The sequence below is a fragment of the Biomphalaria glabrata genome, chromosome 10, assembly GCF_947242115.1.
Source record: "Biomphalaria glabrata chromosome 10, xgBioGlab47.1, whole genome shotgun sequence".
In the NCBI taxonomy this organism is placed as follows: domain Eukaryota; kingdom Metazoa; phylum Mollusca; class Gastropoda; family Planorbidae; genus Biomphalaria; species Biomphalaria glabrata.
In genome coordinates, this window is record NC_074720.1 from 6,863,541 (window position 1) to 6,887,272 (window position 23,732).

Consider the following 23,732-nt stretch of genomic DNA (forward strand, 5'->3'; position numbering starts at 1 on the left):
TTGAAGTTTACTGTTAAACTCTTGGACAACAGGTGCTAGGAGTGAACACAAATACCCCTCCCCTCCCCCAAAGTTCCCAAGTGCCTTGTTGTTAAAAACATTTTTTTTTTTATAATTACTCTATTCAGCTAGTTAATTCACCATCTCAAAAACCTGGACACAGAACTCAAAAAATGGCTTTAACGCTGATATGAATATTTGAGAAAAGAGTTTCTGGGAAAACTCTGGTTTGACCATTATAATTGTTCAAAGCATAAAGAAAATGTATTTGTTGTTAGTGTTTGCATCTATATTGTTATAATAGTAATTATGAGGTGGACAATGGTAGTCAAATGGAATTTTCTTTCGTTTGGACCAATACAATTATCCTATCCTAAATTTGGCTTGAGGACTAGACAATCTTTATATTTAACATACTATGTATTAGGGTATTTCCCCATGTAGGCCTTATTCATTAAAGAGTTTAATAAATTAATAGTTCCAAAACCTTTTGTGCACCATCTAAGTCTAGATCTATAGGCCTAGCATTAGAATTTTGTATACTCGATCAGTAGATTTATACATACGCTTGGGGAAGGGTGGGATAAAAAATGTTCCATTATTTCAATCATTCGTTGGTTATTAAAAGTAAAATGGTTATTAAAAGTAAAATGGTTATTAAGAGTAAAATGGTTATTAAAAGTAAAATGGTTATTAAGAGTAAAATATTCGCTCGTAGGAAAGTCATCAGCTTCATAAAATGAGGACTTGTCTGTCAAAAAGAATTTTAAAAAATTATTTGTTTGTTGATAGGTTTCAATAAGCCGCGCTTCTTCCCTTGCCTCAATAAAGTAACGTTTCAGTAGTTTTGGTATCTGCAGTATTATATAGGGTACCGGTATAGCACTACTGTAATGTTTCTTTTTTTGTTTTTTTTTTTGGGGGGGGGGGGGGGCTTTTTGTTTTTGAATTACTTGCTGTCCTACAGATAAGTCTGAATCTACTTGTCAACACTCGTGCATTGCCATTGGCTTGGGAAATCGGGTGAACTTGTCAGAAACAAGACACAGGTCTCGATTATCAACAAAAAAAGGCTGCTCAAAACAATAGAAATGTTGTATATATTATCTAAAAGGTACAAGGCCGTTCACTCCTAAAGTTTACCACTTCGAAAGTTTACCCTGTGATGCCAACTTAGAGCATCATTTTACAAACCACTGCTTCTTGCTTAGAAATAAATCATTTGATGTCTCTAAGAGTTCTGAATCAACCGAGAGATCTTGAGTATGTCTTCCGATTTTGTCAGATTCGTTTCTAGTAATACCGAAAAGCGCAGTGACCTTTATACTGGCGATCAAATCATTAAATACAATTCAACTATGTGATATAAACATTTTCGCATATAAATTATGAGTGATTCTGGTGTGAATGTATATTCTGGTCATAATGTTTTGTTAGGTGTAATGCCAAAAGATCAATTTCCTTATGGATAAAAACATTATTAGTATTATTAGATGTCTTAGCCTTGACACGTGCTAGTAATGTTAAACCCTTTCTACACATCTGTACTGACACAGACAAGTAATGCTACACCGTATAAACGTGAGTTGTGACACACTGCTCACCTCTCTGTTGACTATGCGAAACATGATCTGACATTACACGGGAGACGACTGATCATATCCAAGATAATGTTCTATTTGGGTCGTGGCACATTAATCGTAGTTTATGAATAAATCACTGGACAATGTTCTGAGATGCTTCAGTTCCTTTTGTCTACCAGATTCTAGCATCGACATACTCTTTAAAAAAAACAAATTCATAGTGACATCTCTAGTTTAATCGTTGACCCTTTCACTATTCCGTCTTTGTATCGCACATTGAAACACCGCTACTCACTCCGAAACACAGCTACTCACACTGAAAAACAGCCACCACCATTCACTTTGTTTTCTATGTCGACCCGTGAGATGTGTAACTCCTCACACGAGTGACATATGGAGTCAATAGTAACTTGTACACAGCCCGTTATAACCAACTGCTTCCACTAACTTTAATCCCTGAAGTATCAGCGTGTCGGCAAGCGAAAATAAAATTCGATTCTTCTGACCTTCTGGCACACGAGGCGATTGTTCCAAGTCTAAATTAATCATGTTAGTTTCTATTCTGCAAGTCTTGCCGACCAGGTCTGGGTCCACGCTTGTTGCCCACTCTAACCATCTTGTCATTGTCCTTCAAGCTCGATCTCCTGGTCCCGAAAACACTAACCAGTCACACGTCGCACACAACGTCACTTGAACACAGCACTGGAGATAAATGAAGTTCATATAGTGGACTTAGTGATTGGCGTGGTCTCTTGTGACCTATCTCCCCCACGTCAAGTGATCAAGAGAAGACAACAAAACATGTCGACAAGCTGTTTCATGTGAAGACCAGGCGAACATCGAGCTTCATTTATTTTCCCCTTGCTGGAATTTATTTTTTTATCCCTGGCTATGAATGAATCAAACGAAATCCTTTGCTCGCTAATCCTTCAGTGGCTACAAATATAATTTATGAGACTATTACAATTAAGAATCAATAAAGAAATTAATACAAAATGCTCTGATTGCGAAGCGGCTGCCTATACTAGTCATAAGCTGCACTGGTCCATTTGAAGTAAGTCTAAAAATGATTGCACTTAGAATGACAAGACTGCCACTAATGGAGAAGACACCAAACAATGGTTCATGTCAGCGTTGCCTATGTATCTGTCTTGGAACGAGCAGCTCACGACAAAGAATGCCAACATCAGCTTAGGCTTGATGTGCATGGGAAGGGTTCTCATTTCTGTGGAGACGGTGGCGCTACAGGCTCCTTGGAGAGTTTCAAGTACATGTCAGGTTTTAGATGCATCAATAAAAGTTAAGCAGTGCGCTAGACTGCTACGTCATAGGATGTAGCTAACAAGGAACTATATTCTATTGGGCAATCGAAAGATAGGTAGTGATAAGTTAATAATACCACCATACTATTTAGCCTAGTTACATTATATCGGTCCCCCATCACTCTCAAACTACCCCCCCCCACACACACACACACACATACATAAAAAAAACAGCACCTTCTTGTATAGGGTACTTCTATATCGTTTCTATCTAGAACTGCAGTGTTACAGCCACGAGCTGGGGTAAATACTAATGAGAATTTATAAAAAAAACAAAAACTCCCCCCCCCCCCTACTGAGCCAGGTGTACGTACGACCAACACATTTCATTGGTTATTAGATCACTAGCTTTTACCAACATTTACCGCCTGTACAAAGTTAACAATGTGGTACCAACGCGGCATCCCTGGTTGACATTATGTTATGTAATGTACACCGCAAGCACAGGGTATTGCTTCTACACATGTACAGCTGTGACGACAGCAGTTCAGATGTAGGTTGTAAGTAGGCTTCCTTTTGGTTTACCCTTAAATGAGAGCGGTAGAGGCCTACATAACAGAGGCCAGGTAAGACTCGGGCAATTAATGTCACTGGCTAATGAATACCAGCCCAGTTTGTCTGATGTATTCATATTTTAGAACGTAATACAGAGCACTAAACAAACAGTAAGTGGCTAAGCTAACACAGCATCGCAACGATTTAACTCTTTCCAGTCAGCTTAGGCCATTCTATTTGTTTCTTTTTTTTTTAGACAAAAGCTTGAACAGATATAGTTTCACTGGGGCCGAGTACATTGAGCCCAGTACAGAAAGGTTTACTTAACTTGTATATTGACTAGGGATTGCTACATCACCAATAACATCTTGGTGAGAGACATTGGCTTGCTATCACCTCCAGGCTGACACTATACACATCAATTTATGGAAGGGAATACATTTATCTTGCAGGCAAGCACCGGGCGTTTCATTCATACATTTTGGTGTCATCTATTGGGACTCAATCGATTGGTTCGGTGTGTGTGTGTGTGTGTCGTGCAGCGCTAGAATGGGTTGGTGTATCGGAGAAACTCAAAGTTTCGAGCTTGTGTGTACACTTGAAAGTTGTGTCTGAGATCATTTAACTTTGAATGCCGCGTTCCTTGTCTTTGAAGTAGACATCGATGCAAGACCTCTTTAGGATTATTGAATGATTAGAAGCGAGGCGAGCTTGTGCTGAATGATTGATGCTTCTCGAGTTGTCATCGACTGCTAGTACGATTGCAACAGCTTGCATGGAGCTTAATTCGCGTTTTGCCAACTCAGCTGCATTAGGAACAGCTTACAATTTCCGATAAATATTGTGCTACCGGTTTATAGTGAGTCTAATTTATGTGAGCCTATCCACGGACATGGGGTGTGGAAGGATCCAGTGCAGAGACTAGCTAGTCTTAAGAAATACAGATGTCTCGAAGAAGAATATGGGGGACAGTCCTCGAAATGGAAGGATGGATAGCTACGTTTGCCTCGCTTTCAATTAACTGTAGGAAAAGATCTGCTATAATATGTTTTTAAACAGATTCAACTTATAATTGACAATACTGTAGATTTGAAACATTACTTGTACAGTATATTAGACACGTAACATACAACTCGAACTAACTCACAGAGGATAAAAAAAAAGTTGAGATTGGGAAAGGGGGGGGGGAATGGACGGTAGAAGATTGTGTCCGGTCTTGTCAGTGAAGGCTAGTGGAATCTCTCCATTGTTGGTCACTTGTGGTGGAGCCGTATGTCAATAGTCTTCAAGTTGTCTTTACTCGACACTCGCTGTGGCAAATGAGAGGCCAAGTAATATCGCGTTTCCATTTCTTCTTTTTTTTTTTTTCGTTTTTCTCCGCGGCGCCCCTTCCATGGGGACCAGGCTTGCATTCAATGTTAAATGATGAGTCCATCCCACCATCTTGTTAGAGACGTCCAGCTTCTAACACGTGTGGTCACGTGAACCGGGTGGTGGAAGGAGGGCGCTAGAGTTTTGTTAAGCTCAAAAACTTGGGCCCTTCCAATCTCTTGCATGACGGGGGGGGGGGGGGGGTCGGGTTGTCTCCCATGTCCTGGGCTGTGCGTGTGAAGGGAGGAGAAGATGTTAGTTAAAACAATGTTCCTTGGTCTCGGCTCTAGAGGTCGCCCCCAGCAGACGTCTCACACTAACGTGTCGTGGTCATAGCACGTCATGGCTAGGCTTAATTAGTGGATACTTAGTCCATTCCGAAGATTGGTTTAGAGATGGATAACAAACTGAGGGAGCAGACAATGTGTCTTGGATGAGGGAAGTCAAATGTTTTAAAGGATTATATCTATCTGTCTGTCTATCTATGTATCTATCTATGCCTTTCTATTCGAAGGAAAAAGTTCGCTAGATCTATTTCATCTAAATAACTCCTAAGCGTGCTCTATTCAGATTGTCTTCTCAAACCAGACCAGATAAATGTTCATAGGTCCCCCTTTAGTTATTTTGATTCGGTCGCACATTATTGATCGTTGACGCTGTCTATTGAATGTGTTTCACTTTGCTGGAAGACTTTAGTGTTATGTGTTAATATGGTCTAAGAGAAACCCTGGAGCTGAAGGAAATATCTAGTATTTTAAGCAAATCATTTAGCGTTCCCGAATGATTTGTAATCACGCCAGTTTGGCATAGTGTTCCTATGTTGTGTGTGTTTATATATATATAATATATTTCCTGATGTAACTTGTTATGAGTATTGTCGGAGATGAATGGACGAAAGGGTGTGAATTGGTAGAGGGAGGCAGGTCCACCCGTGTGTTCATTGTAAGATAAAAGGTTGAAGCTCAACATTTTACTTAATTTCTGTTTCTACATATTTCTAAATGAAATCGAAAGCTGTAAATATTTCGTATATTTGAATTTGCCTTGCTTTTGAGTTCTATTCAAGATTTGCAGCAGTAACGTTATTACGCCTGCAAGTGTTAGTTGGGCCAGCTGTCTGGATCTACAACACAAGGCTCACACATGGTGGACCGCCAACAATACAAACTGCTTCATGTGATACAACTTGAAGCTCGGACTATGTAACGTACTGTCAAATATTGTCCTACGATATTTCACCTGGACGCCTTGCTGCTATTTCAAGTTAATTGTTGAAATGAACTTATTTGAATTTGATGGAGAACATCGCCATACCTGACAACATTAAAGCCAGGAGAACTTTTTTTGTTTAGATTGAAATGCAATTTTATGAAGATGTTTGCATTACATTTGACAACGTTACATTTAGACTGTACTCTAATCATCTTATACTTCTAGTCACGCTGCACTCGCTTGAGTCAGTTACACTAAGTTTCCACCTAGTCTCAGCCCATAAAGTCATGTGTTTCAAAGAGGAATCGGTATGTGTTGAAGGTAATAGAGTCCTGCTTTAGTCTTTCACCGAGAGCTCGCTGGGGATTTGCGCTGGTTGGGTAGAATACTTGCTATGCAACAAGTCCGATGATCCCATTAAAGTGCCAGTCTACTGCTGTATCTGTAGTCAAGTCAGGTTCCGGAGCTGGGGACGGGAGATCTTCTTACTTTACTCCGTGGCTAACTGGTACTAGTTGGGAAGGAGATTCGCACAGTGAAAAGTGATCGAAATCTACACATTATCTTGATGACTTCACTATCCTAGTCTATATGTGTTCTTGAATTATTATCTTGGTCACTTCATTATCGTGGACTATGTGTTGTTGAATTGTTTTCCTCTGTAAAGCTTCTATAATTTATCCATAAGTTATTTTAACCTAGCATTATTACCATTCGATGTTCACTAGAATGTCCTTCGTTTATCGAGACATAATTCAGTTTCAAAGGGGTGGGGGGCATTTTCATAAAGCTTCAAAATTGTATCTTGTTTGTTTGAAGCACTAAATACTACTATCAAAACTTTTTATTATCCCTCAAGAAGAGTGAAGTTTGCTGTTTATGAATGTTGGCAAGGGAGCTAAATTTGCTGCATGCCGATGTTGGCAAGGGAGCTAAATTTGCTGCATGCCGATGTTGGCAAGGGAGCTAAATTTGCTGCATGCCGATGTTGGCAAGGGAGCTAAATTTGCTGTAGGCGGATGTTAGAAAGGGAGCTAAATTTGCTGCATGCCGCTGTTGGCAAGGGAGCTTAATTTGCTGTAGGCGGATGTTAGAAAGGGAGCTAAATTTGCTGCATGCCGATGTGGGCAAGGGAGCTTAATTTGCTGTAGGTGGATGTTAGAAAGGGAGCTAAATCTGATGTAGGCGGATGTTGGCAAGGGAGCTAAATCTGATGTAGGCGGATGTTAGAAAGGGAGCTAAATTTGCTGTAGGTGGATGTTAGAAAGGGAGCTAAATCTGATGTAGGCGGATGTTAGAAAGGGAGCTAAATCTGATGTAGGCGGATGTTAGAAAGGGAGCTAAATTTGCTGTAGGCGGATGTTGGAAAGGGAGCTAAATTTCCCGTCTGACATAAAAAAGTTGTATTAATTGCGGGTTAATACTGGCATTGTATTCTTGCTTCTGCTATGAAAAGCATTTCACATGGTCAGGCTAGACTACAAAGTTGATTACTCTACCGTTTACCTACAGTGATACTGGTCAATAGCTGATGTTTGGTTATCTTTCTCAGTGGATGTGTGTGCACAAGTCGATAGCAGTTAATGGCTGATTACTCCTGCGCCCCGCCCCCCCCCCCCCCGGTCTGACACTAGTTAGAAAGAAGGGCAAAGACAATGCAAGGTATTGATCGCCCGTCCCTTGTTGTAGAAATGCCGATAGTTTATACTGCCACTTTATCCGCTTAACTGTCCTCCATCACCTCCGCTGCCCCACTCCCAGAGAGAGAAAAAAATTCACGGAATTAAAAATCGCTGCGCGACATTTATTTTGACCAGACGCCATAAACTTTGATGTCGCGACTCCTCATTGTACACTAGACATTAGACAGTCTAGTACAAATCTTTAAATAGGAATTGAAATTGAGCATTAGATTCTTGGTCAGTTGCACAACTTTTAATTGGCAATAAAATCGTGGTACTTACTGTTCTTTTTTTTTTTTTTTAAATCAAGATACGAAAGGGAGTTTGTGTTATAAGCAAACTCTTGGGTGTCCCCTGCTGGTCAGGACAGAAACTATATCGTCTAAATAATGCGGACAAACACGAACTGCCTATTAAATATTAGTTGTTGTTTTTTTTATAAATGTTGACATGCATCTTTTGGGTTATTAAACTGCATGCTTTCATATCACTATAAGAAGCTAATGCACCTGGCACTGGTTACATATTTAAAGATTTAAGTTTTTTTTTCTTGTTCTGGGGTGTTATTACATATTATAAATTACCGGGGTCTCGAAAAATCTTATTCAAATGCATTTACAATGTAGACCTATCACACGTGCATACAAAATAGAATCGTTTTGAGAATTGAAGTTTATGTTCTCATAGAAAGTAACTCGTTCCACATTCTTCATAATTAGGTTTCTTAAATACTTTATCCATTAACACCCCCGCACCCTCCCCCCCCCCCCCCCAAAAAAAAAAAAAGAAATCAATAAAAAAAAATCTTTGGAGGTAGTTGCTATATTCGAGTAAAGTCAGATTAACGCATTGTATATAAGTAGACCACCCATTATGAGCAATTGCTGACCTGTAATGTCTTGGTCAAGTGTCATGATTACGTCACTTGCAGCAGACACACAGCCAGTCTCTTAAGTGTCTGGGGCTAATGCCGCAATATAAGTGTCTTTTTTTTTATATACGAGAGGAGCCACTTGTGTCGGTTAGAAGAAGAGGAAAAAACACAAATATCAATGAATGTGTGTATGTCTGGGAGTGGACTAGAAGCAATGAATAGATGGCATAGACAGGACGGGAGGTACATACCCCGGTACTGTATGATAGCATACTCATTTTCAAAGTGGCTGGGCCGTCCTCCTCGTCTTGTGCTGGTTAAAATCCGTGTTCGGACTGGCATGGACTCGCGCCAACTGTTCTAATCTATATTCCAAACATACTCCACACAGCAATCCATGTCTTTTTGTTAGGGACCATTTCTTATACTTGATCCTCGGGCTGCCCATTTTTTAGTTCTATTCATATTCTGCCATGAATTGTATGTCCATGTGTGGTCGTGTCTCGGGGCACGCCGTCTTGGAACTAGCGGATTGTATGTATGGTTTGTGTCTAAGCATGTTCTCCCTATGTTGGCACATACCTACTTACAAGAATGACATCACTATCACGAATAGTATCCTGAAATAACAATGAACGAATTGTTAGAACTGCATGCGCTTTAGGCTAACGTGCCTCGGTTCTATCCCTTAGTTTTTAAAAGAGCTAAGGTAACAATGAAGACTGAACAAATATATATTATATATAAACTTTGACAGTGACGACTGCCTTTGCCAGCGACTCAAATCAGGTTCATGTCACAAAGATTTTTTGTTTTGTTTTTGTTTTAAAAACTCCATTGATGTGACATGACAAATAGAGAAACACACGTGAACCTACTCGAAGCCATTATGCGGAGCCGTTGCCGTGGAGTCAGTCCCAGGACCAGTCGGTATTGAATGTTCTCTCCACCTCCCACCCAGAAACACATGCCTGGGACATGGCGACCTGTGTACTTTCCACAATTGATTACATCATAGAACGATTACCGGAAATAGGTATTCTCTGCTAAAGGCTCACTCGCTCTACTTAACTAGCCCAATATGAACACCGTGGTCCCGTACTCATGGGACGTGTTCAATATGGCGCTGTTGTGTTGATGAATCGAATCACAGCCTACTTCTCAGAACACAGCACGGGTGCCATGAAATATGAAGCCAAGGAAAAGTGTGTAGCATCGGACGAGATGTGTCTATCTACAATAAACTCTTGCTTAGTTTTAATTAATCTGCTTCGTCTGTTACTTGTCAATGGCCATTCTCTCCCTTGAGAGTTGGTTCTGTTACTGTCAGCAACACTCGGAGCTCTCTCAAGCTGGAGACAAATGAATCTCACGAACTTCAAGCAGTGGAGTTGGGTTCTGTTCTGCTGAGTTTCACTTGACACTTGAAATGTTTTCACCTGGAGGTGACACCCAAACTAAAATAGTGACTGGTTAAGGTTAGAAGTGTGGCTCTCACCTTTAAGTCCTGAGATGACGTGGGAGGTGCTGTCTTCCATTAGTGATACATTTTATTTCAATAGTTAACTTTCCCCTCTGCTTTCAACATTTTTTAAAAATCTCATTTTATATATTTCTTTTTGGTCCACCACGAATATAACACAAAAAAAAACATATACAAAACTCTAAGATGTCCCTATGGAATCTGTCAATGACCTGTAGATGTACATGGATGAACCTTTTTCTTTGTTGTATCGAACTCTAGCCAATTTTGGGGATAGAGGTTGAGATGCTTTACAGAAATAATCACCAACGAAGAACTTCCTCGCTAGGCTTTTTTGAGAGCCTCCTAACCTTCATTGAACAAGAAATGGACTCGTGAAAACCTACCAGGAGAGTCAAAAAATGTCTAGATGAGCTGGCAAGAGAAAGACACGGACACTATTATGGAATGTACTAGATGAGCTGGCAAGAGAAAGACACGGACACTATTATGGAATGTACTAGATGAGCTGGCAAGAGAAAGACACGGACACTATTATGAAATGTACTAGATGAGCTGGCAAGAGAAAGACACGGACACTATTATGGAATGTACTAGATGAGCTGGTAAAAGAAAGACACTATTATGGAATGTACTAGATGAGCTGGTAAAAGAAAGACACTATTATGGAATGTACTAGATGAGCTGGTAAAAGAAAGACACTATTATGGAATGTACTAGATGAGCTGGTAAAAGAAAGACACTATTATGGAATGTACTAGATGAGCTGGTAAAAGAAAGACACTATTATGGAATGTACTAGATGAGCCCCGTAAGGATACCAACAAAATGAAAATCAGGAGGAAGATTTGGCTGGAGAAAAGCTTTGTATTTTATTTTACTTTGACATGCTCTGGTCAAGACTGTCCATTATTTCACTATATTTCATTCACAATTTTAGGACTTTAGTGCTACCTTTATCTATATATACCTGCATCATTCGTGTGATGGTTAGCACCTACATACTGTGTCTTACTTCCATTGGTGTAGGTGTTTGAGTCCTACCCAACAATGATCCAATCAAATCAGATGTATATGATTGAGAAGCCACGCCAGTGTAACCCAACTCTCTCCTGAGACGTCTGACAGTGTGCTCCTCATGTTTTGTTAATGCTATCTGATCCTAATTTGTTAATGTACTCCTCCAGTTTCTCGTTGATTACACTTCCTAGTTGCTCTAGTCTCTGCCATACATACGTCTCTGGAGCTTCCCTCGCTGAACTGGTGATAAATAGACCAAATAGGAAGGAAGAATGCAAGGGCATTACTCGTCATGTACTCTGAAGCTCGTTATAACTATGCAGTTCTGATTTCTATCTTGACTCAATCTCAGAGTTGAAGTAAAGCTAGATCACATTGGACAGTTTGGCGTCAATTTTATTGACTTGTGTGATCTGTGAAGACGAGACTTGAGATATAACTTGATGCTAAGATAGATCTAATTATAACATATTTATCAATAAATATATACGCAGGATTGAGACATCCTTCTCAGCCCATTTCATGACCATTCACTTACACAGTGACCTTCCTTTCCATAACAACTTGAGTCTGTACAGGACTGTATGGGAATTGGAGAACCCTATTAAACTGCCCACACACGATGCCATCAATACTACAACAAACAAAGTCGAATGAGGCACTCTTTGAAGAGAAACTATTTGAAGTAACGCTCACACAATCCGCCTCAGATAACGCACCGCCCTCTTCTTTAACTCTTTCGCAACAAGATACGGGGTTGTATTTTTTGTGTGATGTAATGGCCACTGTAAACACAAGAGGCTGACACGAAACACCTGTGCGCTACAATGAGGCTACCAAATTAATAGGCGAGATTTGAACAGAACTCCTTCACATATTTTCACAGTGAATTCAAACGCTATATTCATTCCTAAACCACAATCTAGATGTCGTGCTCTTTTCTGAATATAATTTCAAAATACACACTGTACAATCCAAAGAATACACTTTTTTTCCCCAATGTTCTTTTAGACAGATTTACTCCTGAAGCATGGTAGTTATGAAAAGTCCATGTCATTGTACGAACTAGCACTCCCTGACTTAATAGAATAAGAAACGTAACGTTGGTGCCATGGTGAATAGGACATGACATCCCGACCATACTTCTCCTTGACACAATGATCACTTTCAGTTGCATACCTGTCTCTCCGCCACTTTTTTGTTTTATTTGTATATAGAATTCTAACGATATTGCTCACCCACCCTCCCCCACCCTAGCGCGTGCTTTCAGAGTGCCGGGATGGACACATGAGTGGCCGTTTTTCCCCACCCTTTTCCCCTTCGCGTGTCTACTTAAAACTATCTTCTGATTGTTTGGTTTTACCACACAGTATCTCCCCCCCCCCCTTTTTTTCCCTAGTTTTTACTTGACACTTGTATCAAGTGACTAGTGTCATTGATTTGTCACAATTCACTGTGAAAAAAGTCTTTTTATGAATGAGCAGAAGTTTACCTGTTTGAATAGCACAGCAGTAGTTCAAACTACCCTACAAGGCAGTAGTCAAGAACACCCATGGCGTAAGGCACAAGTCCAGCAGCTGAACACAAACCACTATACAACACAGCACAAATAGCATTAGAAAGGCCCGCAATGTCGTTTAATAGTGTCCTGTTTGATTGGAAATTTACAAGTCAAATTGTTTTTCGTGCTAGACCAGTGTTTAAAAAAAAATACTCCCCCCCCCCTTTGCTGTAACCCCTGAAAGAAAAGGCACGACTGGTTCCCCCCCAGCATCCACTTGTTGCTTGCACCACCCTCGCGTCTAAAAGTGGGATCAATAACGACTAGGATCTCGCTTTAACCTGGTGCAATGACGCGGCCCATGTTGATACTTTACAGATAATCTGACTGCCCCGTCTCGGCACACCCTTCTGGTTTCAAGTAGAACACACACTCGGAATTGATCCGTGATACAATAGCTATGTAGGCATCGCTACCAGATTACAGTGAAACCGTGACCACTCTCTGTCATGGGTCGTTTATACTTGTGGTGATGTAGATCAGTCAGCTTTACAATAGTTGTTACTTTATGACTATTTATCTCCTTTTTTTTTCTTTGCGTTCAGATATCATAATACTATTTCATTTTCTTGTTATTTTGCTAATTTGTATTTGATCTTGAGTCACAATCTGTTCAAACAGCATAGTAGCTGGTATTTGTATTTCATTTTTAGTCCCAATCTGTTCAAACAGCATGGTATTCTAATTGATAGAACGGGTACACATATTTTTTAAATTAAAAAAAAAACGCCACTAGGATTATTTTGAATTCTAAACCAACTTTTTATTCTGTTGGCTCAAGTCTTTGCTGCCTCCATGTTGTTGAAAGTGTTGCAATCCTTGCCTCATCCTGAGCACTGCGTTCATTCCATTAGACCTGGAGCATTACGTGTTCCCAGCCTGATGTCACAGTTTATGCCTGGGCGACTCTTTGATTTCCGCTCCATTGACCTACAATCATTTGTCTCATTTTTTTTGTACTCGTCTGATTTCAAGCAGCCACTTGCTATTGTGCAATCCACGTGTAATTGCAATTCTAGTTTATCTGATAGCCCCCTCCTCTTTTATTTTATATCTTCCCTCTTGATTGTTTTTCTGAGATCTATAACATATTGACCAATCGAATTCACAGCGTTCTTTATGGTCAGGTAGTATCGGCCACTATAAGTGTATTGGAAATCGATCACTTTTCTTTGTGACCAATCCGTCTTCTCCAATCTAAATGTCACACGTCTCCAAACAGCCTTTCAGCAAGCCTTATTGACATTTCAGTGTTTCAGCTTGACTTGTGGATGCTAAGTGATTATTTCCACTGTCAGCCTCCCGGAGGTGTGAAAGAAGATGCCGCCGCTTCACTCTCAGCTTGACAGTCAGATGACTTCAAGAATAGAATTGTCTAGAATCAGCTTAATGGGCCATGTAGGAAGACGTTTTTTGAAATCTGTATGTGTGTGTGTCGTATTTACCCAGTACTGTATTCAGATGTTATTCATAAGTCGCTTAATTGTACATACCGGCACTGCTGGAGTTCCACTTTGGTAATGGGCAGAATTGGACAAAGCTTTGATTGTAAAGCTTACAATTAAATAGTTTGTTTTTTAAGTGAATGAATTTGTTTTTGAATTATTTTAAGACTGCTCCTCCTTCACACTTTTCAAAAAGCCACTCTTTTGAATTTTATTGTAAATGGCAAGTTCAAAAGATCATTATTTCTATGCCACACAGTTTGTAAGCAAACACCTCGTCATTAACATCTTGCTATTGGTAAGGGACTGCTGCGATGTAACCAATAGCAATACAATGGCGGTGATGGTCTCAGGTTGAATATGATGTGGTGGCACCAGTCTATAAATAAATAGTTGTGATGGTATCAGGTTGAATATGATGTGGTGGCACCAGTCTATAAATAAATAGTTGTGATGGTATCAGGTTGAATATGATGTGGTGGCACCAGTCTATAAATAAATAGTTGTGATGGTATCAGGTTGAATATGATGTGGTGGCACCAGTCTATAAATAAATAGTTGTGATGGTATCAGGTTGAATATGATGTGGTGGCACCAGTCTATAAATAAATAGTTGTGATGGTACCGAATAGACTAAAACAAACATAGACCCATTTAGACATCATTTTCTGCAGGTTTAGGTCTATGAAATTAACTTTTGATTTGTTTCCCTAATCTGTATCCCCCCCCCCCAACCCAATATATAATGGAAAAAATTACTAGCTGCAGCTGTGGGTATTTGCAAACAATAAAAAGAATTTAACAAAAAAACTGTTTTATAATGCCAATAGTTTTGTCTAGACAGCTTGTATTGATCGTTTGAAATCAAGAAGAAAATAAAACGTACGAGTCAGTTTTGGTTCAAATACAATTTCTTAGCCACGTGTAGAATATGACGTCGGTCGTCTCTCTCTGCTGTACAGAGACTGCTGGTGAGATTAGAATCTGTTTTCATACAAGTCGAATTCGGTAAATCAAAACAGTAAATATACAACTTAACTGGAACTGCATTCACTTTAAAAGCCAACGTTTAAATTCAATATTTCTTTGTACTACCGTATGTTCTATAACAAGACATTTTAACTATTACATCTGTGTTTGAAAAAGACTTTTAGTGACCAGGTCTCGAGTTCTTCCTACTTCCTGTAAGCCTAGTTTTGCTTCCGGGTTTGATTACTGCTCTTACGCAAGGGCGTAGATCTAAACATTGAAAAATTGTGTTTAAATTTGGACATTTCTGCGTTAGTGAGGCTGTTCATCTATGGCACTGCTGGTGTTTACATGGTCCTGTCTTCACACACTGGTTGTAGGGGTGGCGGTCTATGACTTATTGTAACAGACTTCAGTATATTTCATGTTCAAAACCATTAGAATGTTGCACAAAGCCTTTCACAACACATAGGTAGGTGAGATCAGATTTTCTATATACAGAATTGATCAAAGACCTGGGTTCGTGTTCTTCTACACTTGAAGTTATAGATTCCAACAGTGCGGGCTCATTGAATGCGTTACACTATACGAGCCATGACATCTACATGCACTGCTATCTCCACACAGAATTGGTGCCTAGAGTTGCATTGCAACATAAAAACGGGAAGGTCTGTATGAATGAACGCGCTAACCCATAGTTCTATCTATTGATTGTTATGTTTCAAATATTGCTTCGTTGCAGTCATCCTTGTAGATGACATTGGGATGTCTCTCTGTCTCTCTGGTATTCAGTTCGTGTTTGGCTCTCACATAGACCGCTTCTTTTAATAGTTTCCTTTCTTTGTCTTGTATTTAAGCAAGTTTCAATTTTCCCTCACGCTAGGCTGTTGGCATTAATCAACAGTTCCAGACATTGATTGTCCAAGGCCCTTCTGTGGGGATGATGAATACGTGGATAGGAGGGAAAAACAAAACACGCTTTCTTTCTGAGCCAGTCAGGTCTGGGTCATGAAGACAGTGCCGGACACACCAATACATCTTTCTGTTTATATGGTTCTAAACAAATAGTGATTGTGATGGTTGGCTTGACGATATGTAGACCTAGGGTCACGTGATATCGGTCAGTTTTATTTAGGCAGCATAGGAAATAGATACAGGCAACGCTCTCAAGAGAAAAGTGTACGTCATTAATTAGGGTAGGGTTGTATACAAGGAAATAAATAAATGCAGTCCACTAGTTGGTTCCCCCACACGAGTTATTTATTCTCTCTATATCTCTCTACATTAGCTCTCTCTCTCTCTCTCTCTCTCTATATATATATATATATATATATATATATATATATATATATATATATATATATATATATATATATATAGTTAAGAAAAATAAAAGCTATTGGTCATTGTACTGGCCTTATGACATCCTCGTCAACCGTGGGCTTAGAATCAGATGAGCTATACATTATCTGCCTGTTTAAACTAAACAGACCCACCATCAACCTACAAGCAAGTTTTTTTTAAAAAGTGACTAGGGACTAGTTTTTGTTTAGCTCTGATTATGTTGGGCCCTCAAAAACGACATGTGATCGCTTAGGTTGAATTCAGCCTGATATCGCCCTGGTACTCCTGATCTACATTGTGCGGATCTTGCCAGGGGAACGTAAGCGAGAGTTTATTTAGACAAATGAATGTCTCAGTGGTGTATCCTCTCTGCCGTGGCCTTCAGCTTGATATTGAACAGGCGAGCAGTGGTGAGCACGTCGCTGGAACACCTGCCCGCGGCCAGCCAGCAGAAGAGATAGGCAATTAACATTGAAATAAATCACTTGAAATCTAATTGGTGGTTAAGTCAGATTGGCGCTTCCACTTGGCCCTGGGATCACAGCAGGCACTTAGCTATCCAATGATTTCATGCTTCCAACACAAGCCTCAGGATGGAGACTTAGTGTAGTGGTAGATTTAGTTTGTTCCATCACACTACCACTATCATCCCTGTTCTCGCGATATGGATGCAGTCTATACTTTGATGTAAGGATATATTATGAAAACTTTAAATGATAAAAAAAAAAAATCAAACCAATCAAATAATCTAATTGAATTAATCGTAAGCAATTTAAATAATTATCATTAGGAAAGATTTCAACGTTCTGAACAACTTTGGAGGACTAGTTTCCCTTCCTGATGGGTTACATTTAAAAAAAAACAAAACATTTCAGATTATTATCCTAACCCAGTTGTTGGACCTCCCAATGTGTCAGCCACAGGAGCTTCGATTTATTTTTCACCTATTTAATAATCTTTCTAGATGAACGTAGAGAGCTGGCCTCCATGAAATCATGTTTTTTTTTTTTTTTTTTTTTGTTTTGTTTTGTTTTTGAGAGTTAGTTTATACATGTAACACTCCTGCCTTCTTTCTAAGCCGCCATCATGTAACCCTCTCTTCCCCCCCCCCCCCCTTTCCTCCCCAATCTTCTCAATGTACGCTCAGTTCTCACTGAATAAAATACATCGAAATATAACTTCAAGGGCTATCACTCATGTAGATACTGGCTGCAATAGCATTTCGTAAAATTTGTTTCCCTTTGTTCTATTCAAAATACACCGAGGACTACGTTCTTGATAACTTCTTTATCTTTAGTTCAATGTAAATGAATTCATTGCAATAGTTGCATTTTGAGAAGTCATTTTTTTTAGTAGTTTAATTAGTAACTACTATTTGACCTTTTTTCCCTATATATATATTGATTCTTTTCGTTACTCATTGAAAATCTGTGCGTAAAAGATAATGATGAGAGTCTATAGAAATGAAAGGTATCATAAATATGTCACAGTTTCAATGATGCGACTTTAAATCTCTCAGTTGCTGATTGAAGTGATGTACAGTGGAACACATGTCAGCGCATGAAATATCATCACAGATCGTCCAAGAAAATGTGTACATTAAAAGAATTAATTTACAACTAATAATATTATCAAAACGATATAGTTGCAAAGTGTTAGATAAAAAAACAACAACATAAAAACATCTGCGTTATTGGGTATAATTATTTGTAGAGTCTGGATGTTTGCACATTAAGTTAGAATCAAGGTGTCGTTCACAAAGTTGATCACATTGAATCAGCACTTTGAACGAGATAGAAACCAGGTTTGTAGAGGAAAGGAATTAGCAGGTTTTGTCCATTAGCAGAGCCTCAGTGGTCTTCATTTGATCTTGTTTGTCACTCTTACAATCATGCCTGACTAGCCAAGTGAAACTTGTATGGATCATGTGATCCAATGGAATGCACTCTTATAGAAGTCCTCGTGTTTGAACGTCAGAAGATAGTGACAATAATTAATGCTAAAGTGAACGTTAAATGGGTGGCATAATTGAACATGCTCTTGTAATGGACCGCCAATAATATTCAGACATGGACACACAGTGTCATTGGGAAAGTGCGGAGAGAGCCACAGGAGACAGTAGAAAAGGCCGAAGGCATGCTGGGATATTAGATTTCCTTGTTCCAACGTTCACTCAGTTCTAGAGAAATGTTTTGTTTCTTTGGGAGTAGCCGAGTTAGTGTTTTCTTTTTCCCACTGTTCGTGTTCTAGTGGAAGTGTTCCTCCAAAGTGACATGTCATTATGTACTGAGAGACATTGGATTCCTTTCTGTATTCGTCTTTACTTAGAGAAAAAAAAGGTGCATGTATAAAAATGAGGTGTGCAGTTAGTGCGTCTTGTGAGATACAACAAAAAAAGTTTTAGTCCGAGAAACAGAAGTAGGAAACGTGTCAAACAAACCCACGTGATGTTTTTAGTGTTAGGTCTGTGTGTGGACCGCAAGAAACATGCAGGTGAGCTGTTGCCGAGTGGCAGTGGCTGCTATCTTATAGCGTGATACGAAGCCCCATCTGCCTTGCGTCTAGTTCACCTGACATTCATGGGCCATACTTTTGCTGACAAGTTATCCTCTAGGCGCTAAGACAATACGATTGTGGTCTGCCGGGGCACAACTTTTTACACATTGACGTGCGATTTCTCATGCAGTGTGTGTGTGTGTGACGAGGTTGTGAAGAGAGAGGGGATGGAAGGAACGGGGAGTAGAAAGGAGCAGAAATATGTTCGACGTCTGTCTTTTGGAGAGGTATATCTCTTAAGTTAGTATATTGTCATTGGGACATGCAATAAAGCTACTGGGTGGATAACTTAACCGCAAACCTTGTTTACATAAAACAACTACAATATTCATTGATTCTAGTCATTAGTAAAAAGTAAATTTTACGTGATCATGTTCTCTAAAATTGACTTTGGTTCAAGAGAATTAGACCGGAAGTTTTTTTCTTTACTATTTTAACTGTGAATAGACCTTGCTTTTAATGATTTAACTGTATGGAATTGAGCTCTGGTGATATGAAGGGAGAGTAATCCTTGAAGGATTACGGGCACGACATGGCCTAAATTGTGCCGATGTGCACAAAAAAACTCAAACTCGGGAAGTTTTTACTCGAAATATATCTAGAAGGCAAGACTTTTTCTTTAATAAAAAAAAAACAAAAAAAAAACACTTTTATATTAACTCAAATTTAACAAAAAAAAACTGTCCAGGCCAGACCCTCTTGTGTCTCGTCTTGCCTACACCCGACCATCTCTCGACTTATTCAAGTATTTTCAAACAAATTACTCGTTAGTCTTTTAAACGTTTTCACCCCCCCCCCCCCGGCCAACACAATATCTTTATTAGTTTTCTAAACAGAGGAATCGTCCAATGGAAACTATTTGAAGTAACGTCCAAGGTAGTGATATAATTTTGTACAAACTTGTGGACTATGTGATGATGGTGCTGTGGAGCGGAGTGGTGAGAAGTTTCACTAGGAGCCCAGTCATGTTTCACTAGGAACCCAGTCATGTTTCACTAGGAGCCCAGTCATGTTTCACTAGGAACCCAGTCATGTTTCACTAGGAGCCCAGTCATGTTTCACTAGGAGCCCAGTCATGCTTCACTAGGAACCCAGTCATGTTTCACTAGGAACCCAGTCATGGAAACTTCCACCCACCCCCACCCCTTTTTAGTTTCTGTTTACTTTTCTATTTACAGTGGCATTGTGAAATTTACGCCAGCTATTTCTGTTGTCTTGTTTTGCAATACCTTTCATAAGAATTGAACTATTACACGTGTATCCATACACCTGGGAATTTTTTGTTATTATTTTTTTTTACATTTTTGTTTCTAGCATTTCTTTGAACTAAATATGTGTGTGTGTGTGGGGGGGGGTCTATGAAGGGATTATTTTGAGGTTTCGACGCAACTTTCCACCCACTTACTTCATATCAGGCCGTCTGTAGCATTGGATAGTGACACCTTGGACATTGAGTGTTGTATTCAGGAAGATGGAGTGTTGGCAGTTCAGTCTTGTCACACTTGAAGAATACAGTCATAGTAAGCTGTCTGGCAATGCTGTTAGCCAGTGTATGAATGTCAACAAGGCGCAGATGGATCCCAGGTGGTGTATATTGGATCTATTGACATTCCTACATCTACATCTGTGGCTGTCACGAACACCATCCCACACCCTCTTGTACCAACAATTGCTTTTGGTTGGTGCCAGGCCGTTAAATCTACTGTACAGTAAAATGTGACACCGTAGCTCTAAAATCTAGAGGCTACCTTTGCTCTCACGACCTGCACAAAGTCTGGGTTTGGTTTACTGTCTACTTCTATGTTGTTGTTGTTGTTTTTTTGTGTTCTTTTTTCTTGTGCCTTTGCTGTTTGGTTTGATGTAAGTATTTTGTTTGTTTTCAGAATTTCGACACAAGTGAATCTAAATTACGTCGAGAGTTTGAAGTGTTCGGCCCCGTCAAAAAGGTAAGCGATTGATTGTGTTGTTTAGCTAAGAACAGTGTAACCACACTTGATATCACCAGCACGCCCCCACCGCTTTGCAACTCAATGTCCACAGGGGCACACACATATATCGCCTTCCTTACACACCTTTTCACTTTCCTACACACATATTTCACCATACCTACACACCTATTTATCTTCCACCACACACACACACTTATCACCTTGCCAGCACACCTCTTCACTTTTCCCTACACACCTATTGATCATCCCTAGGTGTGGAGAGAATTATTTGAAGGTAGTCCAAACCTAATGAGATTGAGTTGTTCTTCGTGTGAAGAAGTACTTTGGTAATATCCCCTGATGCCCTTGGTCCAAGACATGTTGAAAGAGGAAGTGTAGCGGGGGAAAAAAAAAGCTTTCTTTTAAATAAATCATTTTCTGTTTTCTTATACTGCGCAACATTTTCCCGTCATTTTAGACATGCTTTATCAGGCGAGAAAACGAAAACAAGAATAGAATAAATGGAGTTAGTGTATAAACGAAACTCATGAGATGCCCCTGCGGTTTACTCGCAGTGACTTTTAACGCTATAAATAAAATGATAAATCTGACATATTTAACAGCTGCAGATTGTCCATTAAAATATAAAATTTTGATTCAATAAATCTTGACATGACAACACGTACAATAGAGTTTAGAAACATGAGATGCACTCGAGAACTATTTCGTTTGGAAACAATCTGAAAAGTAAGCACATAAAATACGGAATAGAGCTTTAAATCGGCGAACTATTTTCACCCATCTTACTTGCGAACATTTTCGCCCATCTTGACTCCAAAACTTCAAACATTGGTTGATCATGACAAAGTTTTCTGAGATGATAGAGCTTGCGTTATATATACAGTAGAACTTATTCATCTGTCTGTCATTATTTCTCTTTCACCCTCCCTTTATCTCCCTCTCGCTCCTCTTCTGAAGTATTCATTCACTCCTTAGTAATCTGTTCTCTCTTTCTTTATTGCTCCTACCGCTGTCCCTGTTATATACATATGATTTTTGTACACAAACTACTTTGAACATCAGTCCGTCCAACGACGCAGTCTGGTGAAACATACCCCCACTATTGGAACGGTTTCTACTTACTTTGCAACTGGGCTCGCCAAGTAAATACCGTTTTATAACCGGAAGTCGGAAACCCATGTATCTGTTAAAGATACATGTGAAATATGTATTTAATGGTGGGGGGGTTCGTTTATGTGGTTAGAAACGATGCGTTAAGCTGACATATTACTTGTATAAATACAAATCCTTGTGTAGGTAGCCTCTTTGTGTTGAACTATCACTGTGTAACACAGCAACACATCTGGCCAGTTAGTTGTGTTGTTTTTTTTCCCCTCATCCCTTCAAGTTCATCCCAGTACACGACATGCACATTAAGGCACCGGAAGTCGTAAGTAGTCCGACTCCTTTCTAGCATTGCCTGTGATGATGTTTGTTGTTTCGTGACGTCGACCGAATCAGAAGAGAGAGAGAGAGAGAAGCGACTTAATTATCGCAATTACACTGCTACTACTTGGAGAGTCGAGGCCACCCCTAGAACTTGTCTGGGAACTACACGGTTGCTACTTAAAACTCGGGTTCTTTATACCATTGGCTTAAGTGCAGTAATACCACTGGCTTTAGTGCAGTAATTTCTAGACTAGTATGCTACAGTAGCAACCCAGGTGAAAGCGCATTGATTACTTATGCGCTAAATGCGTTGGATAGATCAATGAACTAATAAAAGCAAAGGTAATTATTTGGTCTCGCACAGGAAGCGGTTACATAACTTACAAAAAAAACAACAGAAAATGTCCAATACAGATTTTGTTTTTCTTGCTTACTATGCAAAAAATATGAATTCTAATAGCTTTTATTAAAACCCACTATTTGCCCTCCTGGCTAACTATTCACAACATTCTAGACCAGGGTTAGGTTTAGTTATCGCGGGCTATATTACATGCGTTCTTATACGGGTGGGCCAAGCTCAAGAAGTCTTCTAACGTTACACACTATCATTTTGAATAACTTTTTGTTAATTGTGAGGATCTAGTTTTTCAAAATCAAATGTAATTGTTGTCAGTTTGACTTTCGACAAGTTTACTTTTATCCCGATGAGTTTACTTTTGATCCAATAATTTTTACCTCTACTCCGTTCTAAAACTTCCTTTCTCTAAAATGTCCCTAAATGTCAGTGTATGTCCACTGTAGCTGTGGGTGCAATTTCTTGGCTCCTAATTTGTATCAAGGCGCCAAGCACACGCCCATGTCTGGTGGATGCATAAAACATTTATTTGGACTGGGAGCTATCAGCAACACGAGTTCAACAGACGTTTCTCTGATGTCTACAATGCCCGAGTAATCTGGGGATTGTTTTCTCCTTTTTATTTCATTGTAAACAAAGAATCAAAGCAAATGTTTGAAATATTAATTGTGAAATCAGTGCTTTGATTGGTCACGAGCCACGTTAGAGTCAGTCTGCTTCCTTTCACTTTGGGTTCTCTGCTCAATTCTAATACAAACATTGGGTAAGAGGTAATGGTACATTACTTCCGGTTCAAACACGGCTTGACCTTTTGATGGCCGTCTCGCACCTCGACACGCATGGAGCTATCTGAAGTGTTACGGTGTTGTACTGCCTCGTATCAGCAGTAGTTTCCTCAACAACTTAGTACACTGAACATGTCTGTTTCTTCATTTCAGCGTGTATCGCTTTCCTAATAGTAAGTTAGTCCAAACTCCCTTATTAATGGATGACATTTCACAAGAAAATAAAAGTATTCATCGTGTCATGTTAATCCATTTTTTTTTTTTTAATTTTTTTTTACACACTAAGCATTTGTTTTGG

General features: G+C 39.4%; 2 protein-coding genes across 2 annotated transcripts in view; one reads left to right on the forward strand and one right to left on the reverse strand.

Moving 5' to 3' along the window:
- The window catches only part of LOC106079353 (potassium voltage-gated channel subfamily A member 1-like), a 105,962-nt gene extending 103,214 nt beyond the window's left edge, over positions 1-2,748 (reverse strand). Inside the window, exon 1 of the mRNA XM_013240512.2 lies at positions 1,605-2,748. Coding sequence (XP_013095966.1) covers positions 1,605-1,628 — 24 coding nt within the window. The 5' untranslated portion in view covers positions 1,629-2,748. The remainder of the gene's footprint in view (positions 1-1,604) is intronic.
- The window catches only part of LOC106079354 (U1 small nuclear ribonucleoprotein 70 kDa-like), a 55,859-nt gene that overhangs the window by 20,360 nt on the left and 11,767 nt on the right, over positions 1-23,732 (forward strand). The window contains exon 5 of the mRNA XM_013240513.2: positions 20,801-20,863. Within this exon, the coding sequence (XP_013095967.1) occupies positions 20,801-20,863 (63 nt within the window). The remainder of the gene's footprint in view (positions 1-20,800; positions 20,864-23,732) is intronic.